This window comes from Bubalus bubalis, chromosome 9, assembly GCF_019923935.1.
Source record: "Bubalus bubalis isolate 160015118507 breed Murrah chromosome 9, NDDB_SH_1, whole genome shotgun sequence".
In the NCBI taxonomy this organism is placed as follows: Eukaryota; Metazoa; Chordata; class Mammalia; order Artiodactyla; family Bovidae; genus Bubalus; species Bubalus bubalis.
Window position 1 is genome coordinate 90,952,016 of NC_059165.1, and position 16,152 is coordinate 90,968,167.

Below are 16,152 nucleotides of genomic sequence, written 5' to 3' on the forward strand. Positions count from 1 at the left end.
CCGCCATCAAACCAGTCAACCCTAAGCTGGCTCAGGGTGCTGACCCTGATCGTCCCTCCTATCCTGAGGACACCCCGATAAAGGCCCCTGCTCTTTCCACATCCATCCCAGCCCCTGGCTGGTGGCAGAAGGACCCAAGAGACAGCCCACTCAGATTTCTGCCCTGGTAGGTGCCCCCTGGGCCACCAACCTCCAGGGCTGGGCCCTGTCCTGGACAGTTCCTGTGGGCTGGCTCATCTAATCCTCACGGGACCCCGAGAGGAAGGCAAGCCTGAATCCTGCTTCCCCCATGAGCCTCCCGGGGCTGCTGGGACCCCAAATCCTCTGCGCCCACTCCCTGGTCACCTTCCCTCCAGTGGTCAGAGGTTGGAAAGGCCATGTCCTACCAGAGGCGCTAAGACGTGTCTCCAAACAGGGACTTCAGCTGCCTGGTCATCACTCTACACAGGGAGGCCCTGGCCCTGCCTCGCCCCCACCTCCCCACCCCAAAGCCACCTGCCCACCACCCCCGGGCTCCAGACTGGGTCTTCTGCCCTCAAGCACTTCTCTGTGTCTCACACTAACACTGTACCCGACCATCCCCCACACCTGCTCTCACCCCGTCTGCCACCTTAGACGAGGCAGCTTGTCTTTCTGGGGCGCAGGTCACAACATGGGAGTCACCCCCTACTCCCCTCTGTCTCTTGCTCCTCCATGCTCAACCCTTCAATCAGTCCTGTCAACCTGGCTTCTAAAATCTACTCTGAATCACTCCTGCCTCCACCTGAGCCCCAGCCCCACACACCATGACCTGCACAGTCCCCTCTGCCCTGGTACCCCACCCCCTCCTCCCTCCCCACATTCTGTCTCCCACTGTGGCTTAGTCTGTGAGCAAAGTCAGGGCCCGCCCCTCCTCTGCCCACAGCCCTCCAGGGCTCCCAACTCCCTGGGGTAAAAGCCCATGTCCTCCCCCAGGTCCTGCACAACCTGCCCCATCCCCTCCCTGACCTCCCCTCCCCATTCTGCTCCAGACACACAAGCCTCCTCTATGTTCCTCCAACATGGTCTGCCCCAGGGCCTTTGCACGTGCTGGAAGCCCCTCTCCACACTCCATAGTACACACCCCTGTCCTTTCTCTCCCTTTCTCTGCTCTTCTCTTCCCCTTGGCAGCATTATACCTCTTTTCCTCCTTTACTTACTGTCTGCATGCACCCCACTGGCAACCCCCCCCCCCCACCCCCCCACACAGGGACCACACTGTCTCATTTGGGCTGGCTCCAGTGCCTGGCCCAGCCACTCTTCAGCACCCACGTGTACACGAACACCTGCCCTGCATCCCACAGCCTCAAACTTTCAAGGACATCCCTGGCCCCCAGGATCAAGGCCCACATATGGACACGATGAGTGTGTGATTGAGTGAGGCGCGACTATGACTAATGCTGGGATCCCTTTCCTGGGTCAGAGCCAGACGCCAGGTCCCCAGATGCCCTCCTGCTGGCTCTGGCATCTGGTTCCTCAGGTTGGACCCTAACCTGTCCAGGCGGCCTGGTGGTGCCTAATTAGTGCAGGGGCCCCTCAACTAATCCCCAAGTCAGTAATCCCCAATGTGGGCGGTCCCACCTCAAGCCCCGCAGCCAACTGGCAGCAGCCTGGAAATTCCCAGCAGGGTTCTGACCTGGACTGTTATGAGTGGTGACATGGCTGGGGCTGGGCCGGGGCGGCAGGCTGGGGAAACACGGGGGCCTGGAGTCCAGAAGCTCTTGATCCTCAGCCCCCAGGCTGGTAAATGCTGTCACTTAATGAGTGCTGCCAGGGGAGGTGGGTCCCACCTCTTCCTGCCCTACCAAATCTTTGGGACCCCACTGTCCTCACCTTGCGAGGTAGAGAGAGGTACACAGTCCTCGGCCCAGGCAAGAGTAAGTCAGGCCAAGCCACAGGCCGCCCCACCCAAGGTCCCATGGGCCTCCACTTGCGTCGGGAATCCCGGGAAGCCCACCAGACCCTTCCTTCCCCCATCAGCACAAGCCTGCCAGAGCCTGGACCCCCAGACCTGCTCCTTCTTGGGCCCTTCCCTATCTGCCCTCATCAACTCCAGGGTGCAGACTCCCTCATCTTTCTCCACCCCCACAAGACCCCCGTCCAGGCCCCTGGCCCCATCGCCCTCTCCCTACCAAGCAGCCCAAGTGTGATCACTCTGGAGTGTGACTTACCACCCTGCTTACACCTGCCAGCACCATTAACTGGACTCAGACCAGAACCCGAGTGAGGCTGGGTCCCCACCACGCTCATTCCTGCCTCAGGGCCTTTGCACAGCTGATCTCCTGCCTACATGCTTGACATGGCTCCTATTTCTCCCTCGGGTCACCTGTTCCCTGACAGCTCTAAGGCAGCAGGTCTTGGTCACCCCTTGGGGCCATAAGGCCCCTTTCACTACCCTCACAGCTCCCTTGGAGCTGGCGTGGCCTGACTCAGGGGTTGGCAGGCATCTTCCATAGAGCACCAGTCAGCAAGTGTCCCCGACTTCACAGGCCACGAGCCCATCTCAACACTCAGCTCTGTCGCTGTAGCTGGATTCCCTGTGGACGACAGGCAAGTGACAGGGCATGGCCAAGCACCAACGAGACGCGACAGACAAAAACCGGCAGGTGGGATGGACTCAGGCCTCAGTCTACGACCCCTGGTCTCACCTGCTTGCCATGGCATCCTAACCCCCACCAACCTGAGGGTGAGGGAGCCCTGGTACCTGACCCCCACCCCCAGCCAGCCTCCACGAATGTCCAACAGGCCACAACCAGGCACAGGGCGAGAGATAACCACATGACCCCATGAGCCCAGTTGGACATGGGCCCCACCCATCCAGGTTCTGAGGGAAGTGGTCCCTTGAGCAGGTCCCCTTCCATCCTACCAGGGCTCTACAGGCCAATCCGCCTGGCCCAGCCCTCCAAGAAAGGCACAGTCATCTGCCCATTTCACAGATGGAGAAACCAAGGAAGAGGGTCCCCAGCTGGCAAAGATGGTCTAGCTCCCGAGGCTGCTTTACAGAAGGGACTGAGTGTGCCAACCAAGTGCCAGACATCACGTCACTAGAAAGGGGCCAGGGTGGGATTAGAACTGGGACCCTTCTGCCTCCAAAGGCTGTAGCTGAGTCAGTGAGGGGACAAGGGCGGCCACAGCCCCAGGTTACCATCCACCCGCAGCTGCAGAGGAAGCCTCATGAGGAGGCCCCATCTGCCCAGCCATGATGGCCCCCACTGCTCTTCAAGCCACTCAGGCCTTTGCCTGGGCCGTTGCTGGCTTCCTGCCCCTCCTTCAGGCCCCTCAACCATCAGGGGAAGCCCAAGGGGAGATGTCATAGCAAAAACTTGGAAGAGCTCCAGAAGCAAAGACAGGGATATGGAGGACAAGCATCCCAGGCAGAAGGCACAGCAGGTGCAAAGGCCCTGGGGCAGGACTGGGTCTGGTGTGCTGGAGGAGCAGGGTGGAGGCCTGGGGATCTTTTACAGAGTGAGAGAAGGGGAAAGAGGAAAGAGGGGAGGGCAGGACATGCATGGCCTTGGGGAAGATCTGTGCTTTTTCCCCAGAGATGTGGGACCCTGGAGGGCTGTGGCAGAGGAGGGGCAGAGCCTTCTGGAGTTGAGTGGCAGGGAACACAGGAAGAGACAGATCAGGCCAGCCATGAGGATGGGGCTAAACCAGGCGGAGGCAGAGGGGTGGGGGGAAGTGGGTTGATTTTCAGTCCATTTGGAGGCAAAGCCAACAAAATCTGCCACCAAGTTAGACGTGGGAAGGGGTTGGGGGTCTGTGGGACGAAGCTGACTGTTCTGAAATATCATGGAAGCAAGAAGGGCAGGAGGGAAATAGCTCAGAAGCACCAGACCACAGCACAGCTGAAGCCCACAGGTAGCTCATGGGCCCCCACAGGGCCCAGCCCTCCCTGAGATCCTTGCTGGAGCCAGACATCCCACACAGCCCCCAAGAGCCAGTAGAGAACCCTATCAGGCCTTCCCTGGACCAGGCCTTGGGAACCCAGGTGTTTAAAGTAACCAGATTCTAAACACCACCATTTAACTCCCATCAGATTGGCCCCAGAGACCAAGACCGATAACATCCGGAGCGGAGCCAGCAAGGCTGTGGGCACACAGACAGCCAGGCTCTCTCAGCCCTGCCGAGACTCTTCACAAAGCCCCCAAGCGTCAACCTGCTTGCCCCTGACCCAGCCACTCAGAGGCAGGGACTCCAACCTCTAGAGCTGAAAGCACCACAGCGCCAGGCCACGTCCAAGGGTGTTTACTGCAGTATGGCTGTGACAACAAAGCCCGCTCCAGACACCACCCAACCGCCCCCCACCAGGAGGCCCTGAGTCAGTAAGGCCTGACCAGCGTGGGCTGTTGCTAAAGTTCCCCAAGCACTCTCCACTTGCTGATGCGCTAATTCAGGTACTGCTGGCGGCGTGGACCCATTTTACAGATGGGGACACTGAGGCTCAGAGAGATCAAGGCATTTGACCTTGGAGGTCACAGAGCACCTGAGTGGAACTCAGGCAAGCTAGTTTCCACCCTCTCAATCACAGCACTGTATTCTCTTTCTCTGAAAAGAACTGACACCAACGTGGGGACGGAGAGTCGGGGGGGGGATCATATTGTGGATAAAAAAGCCAGCAAGGCACAGAATGATAAGGGAAGTACAGCAGGCCTCACCTTTGGTGGCTGCGTCTCCAGGGAATACGGGTGATATCGGGGGAGGAGGTCTGTGGTCATCACGACTGGGGGGCTCCTGGCATCAAGTGAGTGCTCCTCCCCCGACAGTGTCCAGGATGGTGTCCCCACAACAAAGAATTTTCCAGCCCCAACTGTCACTGGCGCCAAGGTGTGAGGGTACCCTCCAAACGCCCTGGTGAATGAGCAGCCCCAGCTGTGTGTTTACGCATCTGTGTGAGCTGCAGGAAAGGCGTGGACAGTTGTTCCCCAAACTTAACAGAAATGGGTTCAGCAGAGGAGAGGGAGCTGTTGACCCTACAGTGAGTGAAATAAGCCATCAGCTGTGGGAGTGGGGTTTCTGCGGGTTTGGGGACAGGCGGGGGTCGGGGGGAGGGGTCTCACTGGTCAAGTCCCTGGGTTCAGACCCAACCACAGCCAGGGCCTGAACTTTATCTGACCCCATCACCTAGCCCCTGATAAGACAGACGTTTGCTGTGTGGCTTTCCTGTGGTCACTGCGTCCTAGGCTGTTTTGTCTCTGCCCATATAGGGCAGAGGACTGCTGGTGGAGGTCAGGGGGCTGAGAAGGGACTTCAGCCAGGCCCCTCCACTGTCTGGTGCTGGCGAGCCACAGCATCGCTGCCAGCAAAGAAGCAGGGCGTGGGGGCCGGATGGTGGAGCTGAACGGGGTCATCCACCATGCAGCTCCAGATGGTAGCAGGAAGGGGAGCGGTGGGAGTGCTCCGGAGACCGGGCTGGGTTGGAGCGGGATGGAGATTGCTCCCTGCTCCTGCTATTCCTCCAGACATTTCTCCCAACTCCCGGGCAGCGCAGTATCTCCCGCCTGCCACGGAAGCTTCGGGAGGCCCGGGGGAGGAGGAGGATGGGTGCCCCAGGTGGGCGTCCACAGGGACTCGCCAGCGAGGGCTGCCTCGGGGGGAGGGAGGGGGAAATGGAGAATTCTGCTGATCCGGAAACTTCGTACTTGGAGCCTGAAATTTGGACCAAGAAGGAACCGGCCCCTCCAGGCAGGGACTGGGCTCGGCCTGGAGCCCGCAGGGCTGGGTGAGGCCGCCTCCCTCCCCAAACCTGCTCTAGGGAAGGGCGAGGGATACAGGCCCAGGAGAGGGGCAGGGGAAAGCAGTACCCCCTACAGAGCCACGGCAGCCCCCTCTCAACATCCAGGGAAAAGGCTGGGGGCTCTCCTGTTCCCCACCTGCTTGCAGAGCCCTGGCACTGAAGGTGTCTGGAGATGTCAACCCCTAGCCCCCTCCTGTTAGAGCAAGTAAACCGAGGCCCAGGAAGGGAAAGAACGGCCAGTGAACTAAAAACCTGGTCTGGTGAATTCCACAAAGAATGATAAGGTAGTCAGGAGGCTGACCCGGCTGGCCTTCGAGACCCCCCATTTCCACCACAGCAGCCCCTGCCCTTCACGACCAGTAAGATGGGCCCAGAGGGTGACCGCTTGCAGGGCAAGAGGTGAGGCCCGGGAGCTGACACTAGCAAGGTGGGCGGCCGGAAGCAGAGGGTCCGCATCACCCTTTGGAGGCAGGGCTCCTCACCGGAACGGGGCTACTCCACAATCCCACGCGTAGAGCAGCCCCCTCACAAGACCGGGTGGGATGTCGTCCCCCAGCGCCCTCAGCAGGAGGCAGGCGGGGCACCCACTCACCCATGGCGCGTCCTAAACGGGGGTCGCCTCCCCCCGCCCAGAGGTGAGGACCCATCTTCCCCGCGCGCCTCCAACCGGGGCTGCTCCACCCACAGCCTCCCAGAATGGGGCCCTGCACCCACCCCCGCCCCCAGACCCACAGCCTCCCCAAGGACCCCAGAAATGGGCGGCGCCACGCCTGAGCAACCGAGGCGGGGTGTTCCGTCCTCCCTCGGGCCCCAGACGACACGTCCCCTGGCCCCGGAGTGGGGCGTTCCATCCCCCCCGCGAGCGCCCCCGAGTGGAACGTTCCGGCCCTCCTGCAGCGGGTCCCGACGCCCCTCCAGCGCTCGGACGGGTCCACTGGGCCCCGGCAGGGGGGTCAGGCGGGTCCATTCGGAGAGCGGGGAGGGGAGGAAGGTCCGGAACCGTTACCTGCTGTCGCGCCGCTCTCCGCCGCCCAGGCCGCCTCTGAGGTCACGGCCCCGGCTTCGGCGCTCTCCGCCTCGTCCGGCACCTCCAGCTCCATGGCCGCGCGCGGACCCGCCGGCGGGCTGGCGGGCGGCCGGGCGGCCGGAGGCTGCGACCCGAGCTGCGGCCGCCGCCGCTGAACAACAACCGCCGCCGGCTGGAGAGCGGAGGGAGGGGGCCGGGCCAGGGAGCGAGGGGCGGGCCCTGGGCGGGGCCAGGCGCTGCGCCATCGCGCACTTCGCGCATCGCCAATAGGGACTCGGGGGCGGGGCCTGCATGCGTCAGAGTCCCCGGGAGCTCCACGAGCGCCCTCACGCGCCCAGAGAATGGAAGAGCAGCGCCATTTCTGCCAATACTGCCGTAGTGCTCAGTCTCTCAGTCGTGTGCGATTCTATGACAGCATGGACTGTAGCCCGCTAGGCTCCTCCGTCCGTGAAATTATCCCAGGCAAGAATACTGGAGTGGGTTGCTTGATATATTAACATTATTAAATAGTGATATAGTATGACAAGTAATATTAATAAGTACAATAAGATATTTATGATACATAACGTGTATTTGTAATGTGGTAAAAATTAGTTATACATAATAATAACAACATTCTTAAGTGTCGAGCTCAGTGCTATGCAATATCCCCCAAAGTCAGAGACCTGATTTTTATTTTTTTAATTAAAAAAAATTTATTTATTTATGTATTTGGCTGTATTGTGTCTTAGTTGAGGCGTGTGGGATCTAGTTCCCTGACCACGGATCAAACCCGGGCCCCCTGCATTGGGACCATGGGGTCTTAGCCACTGGACCACCAGAGAAGTCCCTGTTTCCTTTTTTTAAAACTACTATTATATCCCCATTCAATTTAGTTCAGTTGCTCAGTTGTGTCCAACTCTTTGCAACCCCATGGACTGCAGCACTCCAGGCTTCCCTGTCCATCACCAACTCCTGGAGCTTACTCAAACTCATGTCCATCGAGTCGGTGATGCCATCCAACCGTCTCATCCTCTGTCATCCCCTTCTCCTCCCTCCTTCAATCTTTCCCAGCATCAGGGTCTTCTCCAACGAGTCAGTTCTTTGCATCAGGTGGCCCAATTGGAGCTTCAGCTTCAGCATCAGTCCTTCCAGTGAATATTCAGGGTTGATTTCCTTTGGGATTGACTAGTTGGATCTCCTTACTGTCCAAGGGACTCTCAAGAGTCTTCTCCAACACCACAGTTCAAAAGCATCGATTCTTCGGTGCTCAGCTTTCTTTATAGCCCAACTCTCATGTCCATACATGACTACTGGAAAAACCATAGCTTTGACTAGATGGACTTTTGTTGGCAAAGTAATGTCTCTGCTTTTTAATATGCTGTCTAGGTTAGTCATAGCTTTCCTTCCAAAGAGTAAGCATCTTTTAATTGCATGGCTGCAGTCACCATCTGCAGTGATTTTGGAGCCCCCCAAAAATAGTCTCTCACTTTTTGCAATGTTTCCTCATCTATTTGCCATGAAGCAATGGGAGCAGATGCCATGATCTTAGTTTTCTGAAGGTTGAGTTTTATCCCCATTACCTAACACAAAACATTACACCTAGAAGACGATAAATACTTGATAATATTGATCAACCAGATGGAAACTATTATCATCCCCATTTCACACATGAGGAAACAGGAGCCCAGAGGGCTGAAGCCACATGTGTGGAATCACACAAAATACCTCGTCGTGAAGCAGCCTCTTTTCTTATTGTGTTAAGAATGATAATATTATTAAAGGGCAGTGGTGAGCTCACCAGTGCCATGGTCAGGCAGTTATGCATTCTGAAGTCATGGTTTGGGGAATAATAAGTGTTGCTATTAGTAGTTTTATTCATTATTAATGATTTCTGCTCAGAGGCAGGTGGGGGATCTGAGCACCCAGTTGGTGTAGGTCGGAGCTGGGATGTTTCCACCCAGGCCTGTCCAACTCCAGACACGTGACCCCTCTCTTCACTGTCAGGTCGCTGGCGAGGTCAGCGGGAGGCTGAGACTGGGCTTTGGGGTGCTGGGCGATGGGATGAAGGGGAAACAGCGAGGCAGAGCAGGGCTCAGAAAGATGCTTCTAAAATATTCTCTATCAAAAGTGGAAGTGAAGTTGCTCAGTCATGTCCGACTCTTTGTGACCCCATGGACTGTAGCCTACCAGGCTTCTCAGTCCATGGGATTTTCCAGGCAAGAGTACTGGAGTAGGTTGCCATTTCCTCCTCCAGGGGATCTTCCCAACCCAGGAATCAAGCCCGAGTCTCCCACATTGTAGGCAGATGCTTTACCCTCTGAGCCTAGAAGTCCTCTCTATCAAAACAAGGAGACAAATGAAGAAAAGGGAAGACGTAGAGAACAGGACCCAGGATCAGGTAGAGGGATCCCCCAGCTTAGCTGTTAGAAATGAGCCAACTCAGAGGGGAGGGGATCAACAGATGATGGATACACGTATGTGGTCTACCCATAAGATGGAATATGATTCCGTCTTAAAAAGAAGGAGATTCTGACACACACTGCAACATGGATGAACCTTGAGGACACGATGCTCAGTGAAAGAAGCCAGAAAACAGGACAAATAGTGTCTGATTCCACTCACCTGAGGTCCCTGGAGGAGTCAGATCCATAGAGAAAGGAAGTAGATGGTGGGGGAGGGGTGAGGAGTCAGTGTTTCATCGACACAGAGCTTCCGTTTGGGAAGCTGAGAAAGTTCTGGAGGTGATGGTGGGGATGGTCGCACAACAGTGTGAAGGTCCTGAATGCAGCCAAGCTATGCAAGTGAATACTTTGTGAATATATGCTTTGTGTATTTTGCCACCATTTTTCTAAAAGGCTCCAAGAGGAGTTCTTTGGTCCTGATTCATTTTGAATCTCCCTTGAGAAAAGATTTATATCCATGGTTCTCAAAGCAAGGTGCCCGGACCTGCTCCCATCAGCATCCACCAGGAGCTTGTTAGAAATGCTGGTTCTCCGGCCTGCCCCACCCCACCTAGGGCTCCTGGATCAAAACCTCGGGGTGTGGGGACTCATAATCTTTCGCTGAGCCTCTAGGCGTTTCGGATGCCTGGTAGAGTTTGAGAACCACTGACTCAGACAACTGGAAGTGCAGAGGAAGGGCCAGGGTCGGGATAGGGCAGCGTCTTTTGCTCCTCGGGCTTCATCCTCCCTTGTCCCTGCTCAAAATTCCCATTTTGCAGGATGGAAACTAAAGCTGCCGTGACTGGGATTGGTAGCCTGGTTTCGGGCGCTCCCTTGTGGCCATAGAGGCTATTACCTTCAGTACTGAGTCCTGCAGGTTGTTCAGTCGCTCCAAAGCTCAATGGCATCAGACTCTTGGCAACCCCATGGACTGCATACAGACTGCCCATCACCAACTCCCGGAGTTTGCTCAAACTCACGTCTGTTGAGTCGGTGATGCCATCCAACCATCTCATCCTGTCGTCCCCTTCTCCTCCTGCCTTCAGTCTTTCCAATGAGTCTTTTCCAATGAGTTGGCTCTTCGCATCAGATGCCCAAAGTATTGGAGCTTCAGCTTCAGCATCATTTTCAGATCAGATCAGTCACTCAGTCATGTCCGACTCTTTGCGACCCCATGAATCGCAGCACGCCAGGCCTCCCTGTCCATCACCAACTCCTGGAGTTCACTCAGACTCACGTCCATCGAGTCAGTGATGCCATCCAGCCATCTCATCCTCTGTCGTCCCCTTCTCCTCCTGCCCCCAATCCCTCCCAGCATCAGAGTCTTTTCCAATGAGTCAACTCTTCGCATGAGGCGGCCAAAGTACTGGAGTTTCAGCTTTAGCATCATTCCTTCCAAAGAAATCCCAGGGCTGATCTCCTTCAGAATGGACCGGTTGGATCTCCTTGCAGTCCAAGGGACTCTCAAGAGTCTTCTCCAACACCACAGTTCAAAAGCATCAATTCTTCGGTGCTCAGCCTTCTTCACAGTCCAACTCTCACATCCATACATGACCACAGGAAAAACCATAGCCTTGGCTAGACGAACCTTTGTTGGCAAAGTAATGTCTCTGCTTTTGAATATGCTATCTAGGTTGGTCATAACTTTCCTTCCAAGGAGTAAGTGGCTTTTAATTTCATGGCTGCAGTCACCATCTGTAGTGATTTTGGAACCCAGAAAAATAAAGTCTGACACTGTTTCCACTGTTTCCCCATCTATTTCCCATGAAGTGGTGGGACCAGATGCCATGATCTTCGTTTTCTGAATGTTGAGCTTTAAGCCAACTTTTTCACTCTCCACTTTCCCTTTCATCAGGAGGCTTTTTAGTTCCTCTTCACTTTCTGCCATAAGGGTGGTGTCATCTGCATATCTGAGGTTATTGATATTTCTCCCGGCAATCTTGATTCCAGCTTGTGTTTCTTCCAGTCCACCGTTTCTCATGATGTACTCTGCATATAAGTTAAATAAACAGGGTGACAATATACAGCCTTGACGTACTCCTTTTTCTATTTGGAACCAGTCTGTTGTTCCATGTCCAGTTCTAACTGTTGCTTCCTGACCTGCATACAGATTTCTCAAGAGGCAGGTCAGGTGGTCTGGTATTCCCATCTCTTTCAGAATTTTCCACAGTTTATTGTGATCCACACAGTCAAGGGCTTTGGCATAGTCAATAAAGCAGAAATAGATGTTTTTCTGGAACTCTCTTGCTTTTTCTATGATCCAGTGGATGCTGGCAATTTGGTCTCTGGTTCCTCTGCCTTTTTTAAAACCAGCTTGAACATCAGGAAGTTCACGGTTCACATATTGCTGAAGCCTGGCTTGGAAAATTTTGAGCATTACTTTACTAGCGTGTGAGATGAGTGCAATTGTGCGGTAGTTTGAGCATTCTTTGGCATTGCCTTTCTTTGGGATTGGAAGGAAAACTGACCTTTTCCAGTCCTGTGGCCACTGCTGAGTTTTCCAACTTTGCTGGCATATTGAGTGCAGCACCTTCACAGCATTATCTTTCAGGATTTGGAATAGCTCAACTGGAATTCCATCACCTCCACTAGCTTTGTTCGTAGTGATGCTTTCTAAGGCCCACTTGACTTCACATTCCAGGATGTCTGGCTCTAGGTCAGTGATCACACCGTCGTGATTATCTTGGTCGTGAAGATCTTTTTTGTACAGTTCTTCTGTGTATTCTTGCCATCTCTTCTTAATATCTTCTGCTTCTGTTAGGTCCATACCATTTCTGTCCTTTATCGAGCTCATCTTTGCATGAAATGTTCCCTTGGTATCTCTGATTTTCTTGAAGAGATCTCTAGTCTTTCCCATTCTGTTGTTTTCCTCTACTTCTTTGCATTGATCGCTGAAGAAGGCTTTCTTATCTCTTCTTGCTATTCTTTGGAACTCTGCATTCAGATACTTATATTTTTCCTTTTCTCCTTTGCTTTTCGCTTCTCTTCTTTTCACAACTATTTGTAAGGCCTCCCCAGACAGCCATTTTGTTTTTTGGCATTTCTTTTCCATGGGGATGATCTTGATCCCTGTCTCCTGTACAATGTCACGAACCTCATTCCATAGTTCATCAGGCACTCTATCTATCAGATCTAGGCCCTTAAATCTATTTCTCACTTCCACTGTATAATCATAAGGGATTTGATTTAGGTCATACCAGAATGGTCTAGTGGTTTTCCCTACTTTTTCAATTTAAGTCTGAATTTGGCAATAAGGAGTTCATGGTCTGAGCCACAGTCAGCTCCTGGTCTTGTTTTTGCTGACTGTATAGAGCTTCTTCATCTTTGGCTGCAAAGAATATAATCAATCTGATTTCGGTGTTGACCATCTGGTGATGTCCATGTGTAGAGTCTTCTCTTGTGTTGTTGTAAGAGGGTGTTTGCTATGACCAGTGCATTTTCTTGGCAAAACACTATTAGTCTTTGCCCTGCTTCATTCCATATTCCAAGGCCAAATTTGCCTGTTACTCCAGGTGTTTCTTGACTTCCTACTTTTGCATTCCAGTCCCCTATAATGAAAAGGACATCTATTTTGGGTAGTGGTTCTAAAAGGTCTTGTAGGTCTTCATAGAACCGTTCAACTTCAGCTTCTTCAGCGTTACTGGTTGGGGCATAGACTTGGATTACTGTGATATTGAATGGTTTGCCTTGGAAACGAATAGAGATCATTCTGTCGTTTTTGAGATTGCATCCAAGTACTGCATTTCGGACTCTTTTGTTGACCATGATGGCCACTCCATTTCTTCTGAGGGATTCCTGCCCGCAGTAGTAGATATAATGGTCATCTGAGTTAAATTCACCCATTCCAGTCCATTTCAGTTCGCTGATTCCTAGAATGTGGACATTCACTCTTGCCATCTCTTGTTTTACCTACAGGTAAAAGGGACTTAAGAGTCTTTCACTCCCTCCCCAAATTTCCCCATATTCCTTCCATTCATTCATTCATTCACTTCACAAATATTTATTGAACACCTGCTATGTACCAAGCACTGTTCTATGCCACAGGGACACACGAATAAGCAAGACCAAATTCCTACTTCAGAGAGGAGCAATCTAAGGGAACTCCCTGGTGGTTCCGTGGTTAGGACACAGTGCTCTCACTGCCAAGGGCCATGGTTTGATTCCTGGTCTGGGAACTAAAATCTCACAAGCTACGTGTGTGACCACAAAGAAAAAAAAGAGAGAGAGAGAGAGAGATCTAGGAGAAACAGATAAACAAGCAGACAATACACAAGGCATTTCAGCTGCTAATAAATGCTTTGAAAATAATAGAGATATTGTACAGCAGCAAGAGAATGTGATCAAAAAAGGCTCCACAGTTGATATGTGCTTTCAGTTGTTCTTTAGTCACTGAGAACCTATCCCAGTGTTTTCCAGTAGAACTACAGGGCGATGTAAAATTTTAAATGTCATTTAAAGTTTTCTAAGAATGCTCAAACTCCCGCACAATTGCACTCATCTCACACACAAGTAAAGTAATGCTCAAAATTCTCCAAGCCAGGCTTCAGCAATATGTGAACCATGAACTTCCTGATGTTCAAGCTGGTTTTAAAAAAGGCAGAGGAACCAGAGACCAAATTGCCACATCCACTGGATCATGGAAAAAGCAAGAGAGTTCCAGAAAAACATCTATTTCTGCTTTATTGACTATGCCAAAGCCCTTGACTGTGTGGATCACAATAAACTGTGGAAAATTCTGAAAGAGATGGGAATACCAGACCACCTGACCTGCCTCTTGAGAAATCTGTATGCAGGTCAGGAAGCAACAGTTAGAACTGGACATGGAACAACAGACTGGTTCCAAATAGGAAAAGGAGTATGTCAAGGCTGTATATTGTCACCCTGTTTATTTAACTTATATGCAGAGTACATCATGAGAAACACTGGACTGGAAGAAACACAAGCTGGAATCAAGATTGCCGGGAGAAATATCAATAACCTCAGATATGCAGATGACACCACCCTTATGGCAGAAAGTGAAGAGGAACTAAAAAGCCTCCTGATGAAAGGGAAAGTGGAGAGTGAAAAAGTTGGCTTAAAGCTCAACATTCAGAAAACGAAGATCATGGCATCTGGTCCCACCACTTCATGGGAAATAGATGGGGAAACAGTGGAAACAGTGTCAGCCTTTATTTTGGGGGGCTCCAAAATCACTACAGATGGTGACTGCAACCATGAAATTAAAAGACGCTTACTCCTTGGAAGGAAAGTTATGACCAACCTAGATAGCATATTCAAAAGCAGAGACATTACTTTGCCAACAAAGGTTCGTCTAGCCAAGGCTATGGTTTTTCCTGTGGTCATGTATGGATGTGAGAGTTGGACTGTGAAGAAGGCTGAGCACCGAAGAATTGATGCTTTTGAACTGTGGTGTTGGAGAAGACTCTTGAGAGTCCCTTGGACTGCAAGGAGATCCAACCGGTCCATTCTGAAGGAGATCAGCCCTGGGATTTCTTTGGAAGGAATGATGCTAAAGCTGAAACTCCAATACTTTGGCCACCTCATGCGAAGAGTTGACTCATTGGAAAAGACTCTGATGCTGGGAGGGATTGGGGGCAGGAGGAGAAGGGGACGACAGAGGATGAGATGGCTGGATGGCATCACTGACTCGATGGACGTGAGTCTGAGTGAACTCCAGGAGTTGGTGATGGACAGGGAGGCCTGGCGTGCTGCAATTCATGGGGTCGCAAAGAGTTGGACACGACTGAGCGACTGAACTGAACTGAGCAACCACATTCTTAAGAAATTTTAAAAACCTGGGACTTCCCTGGTGGTCCAGTGGTTAAGACTCTACACTTCCAATGTAGGGGGTGTGGGTTTCATCCCATGGTCAGGGAACTAAGATCCAACATACCATGGGGCATGTCCAAAAATAAATAAATAAAAATAAAACAAGCAGGTGAGATTACTTTTAACAATATATTTCATTTAACCCAGTACATTCACAACCATTGTCATCTCTACAAGGAATCGATGTGTAAAACTAATGAACTATTTTAGGTTCTTTTCTGCAGAGCAGCTCTTCCAAATCCTGTGTGTATCTCACCCAGCTCTCATTCATTCAGACCAGCCACCTGTGGTTGGAGATTAGAAAGTGCTGCCCTACTGTGTGCCCAGCAAAGCTCTGAGCACTTTATGGACCAACATTCATTCAGTTACTCAAGGAAACAGCCCTAGGAGCAGAGGCCAGTGTTTCCATTTTTAAACATTTTGTGCTTGCTGGTTTTTATTGTAGGATAGTTGCTATCCAGTGTTTCACGTTGTTTCTTTTTTTTGAGGGGGGTGATTTTTTTGTTTTGGCTGCAGGGCCTGGCACCTGGGATTCTAGTTCCCTGACCAGAGATCAAACCCATCACCCCCTGTATTGGGAGCACAGTCTTAACCACCGGACTGCCAGGGAAGTCTCTGTTCCCATTTTTTGAGAAGAGGAAACTGAGGGGGGCCCCGGTGACTTGCCCAAAGCTGCCCAGCTGGGAAGTGATAGAAAATTCTGAGAGTAGGGATCCTGCCACTTATGTCGGGGTAGAGAAGCAGATTTTGTGCTCAGATCCTCAGGAAGAGAAGGAGCAGTCCCTCCACCAGATGCGAGACAGTGTCTGGAGGAAGGCAGGGGGAGCGATGGAGGGGTGGGGGATGCGGGCGCGGGGGTGCGAGGGGTGCGGGCGGGGGGTGCAGGGGGGGTACAGGCGGGGGTGCACCTTTCATTCACTCAGTTCTGAATTTATTCTACCAGTGTCTTCCACCTGCCACATAGGCCCATCTCTTGCTGATGCCAAGAGCTTGGCGGTAGCCAGCGCAAGTTGGGTGGGACTGGGCATCCCTGGCCTCCGGGCGGTCAGGGGTTAAGGCCAGCAGCTCCCACGTGAGCACACCTTGCGACAGAACCACACACCCAACCAGGTCTCTCT

At 52.6% G+C, this 16,152-nt stretch overlaps 1 protein-coding gene across 5 annotated transcripts in view; it reads right to left on the minus strand.

Annotated features, from left to right (window-relative positions):
* PIP5K1C (phosphatidylinositol-4-phosphate 5-kinase type 1 gamma) overlaps positions 1 to 6,967 on the minus strand; it is a 50,232-nt gene extending 43,265 nt beyond the window's left edge. For 2 of the 5 annotated variants that reach the window (XM_025293190.3, XM_044947928.2), the window contains exon 1: positions 6,762 to 6,965. In XM_025293190.3, the coding sequence (XP_025148975.1) occupies positions 6,762 to 6,855 (94 nt within the window). In that variant the 5' untranslated portion in view covers positions 6,856 to 6,965. Of the gene's footprint in view, positions 1 to 6,761 lie in introns of all 5 variants that reach the window. The other 3 variants (XM_044947929.2, XM_044947927.2, XM_006047887.4) reach the window with 3 other exon arrangements.
* Positions 6,968 to 16,152: the final 9,185 nt, after the last annotated feature.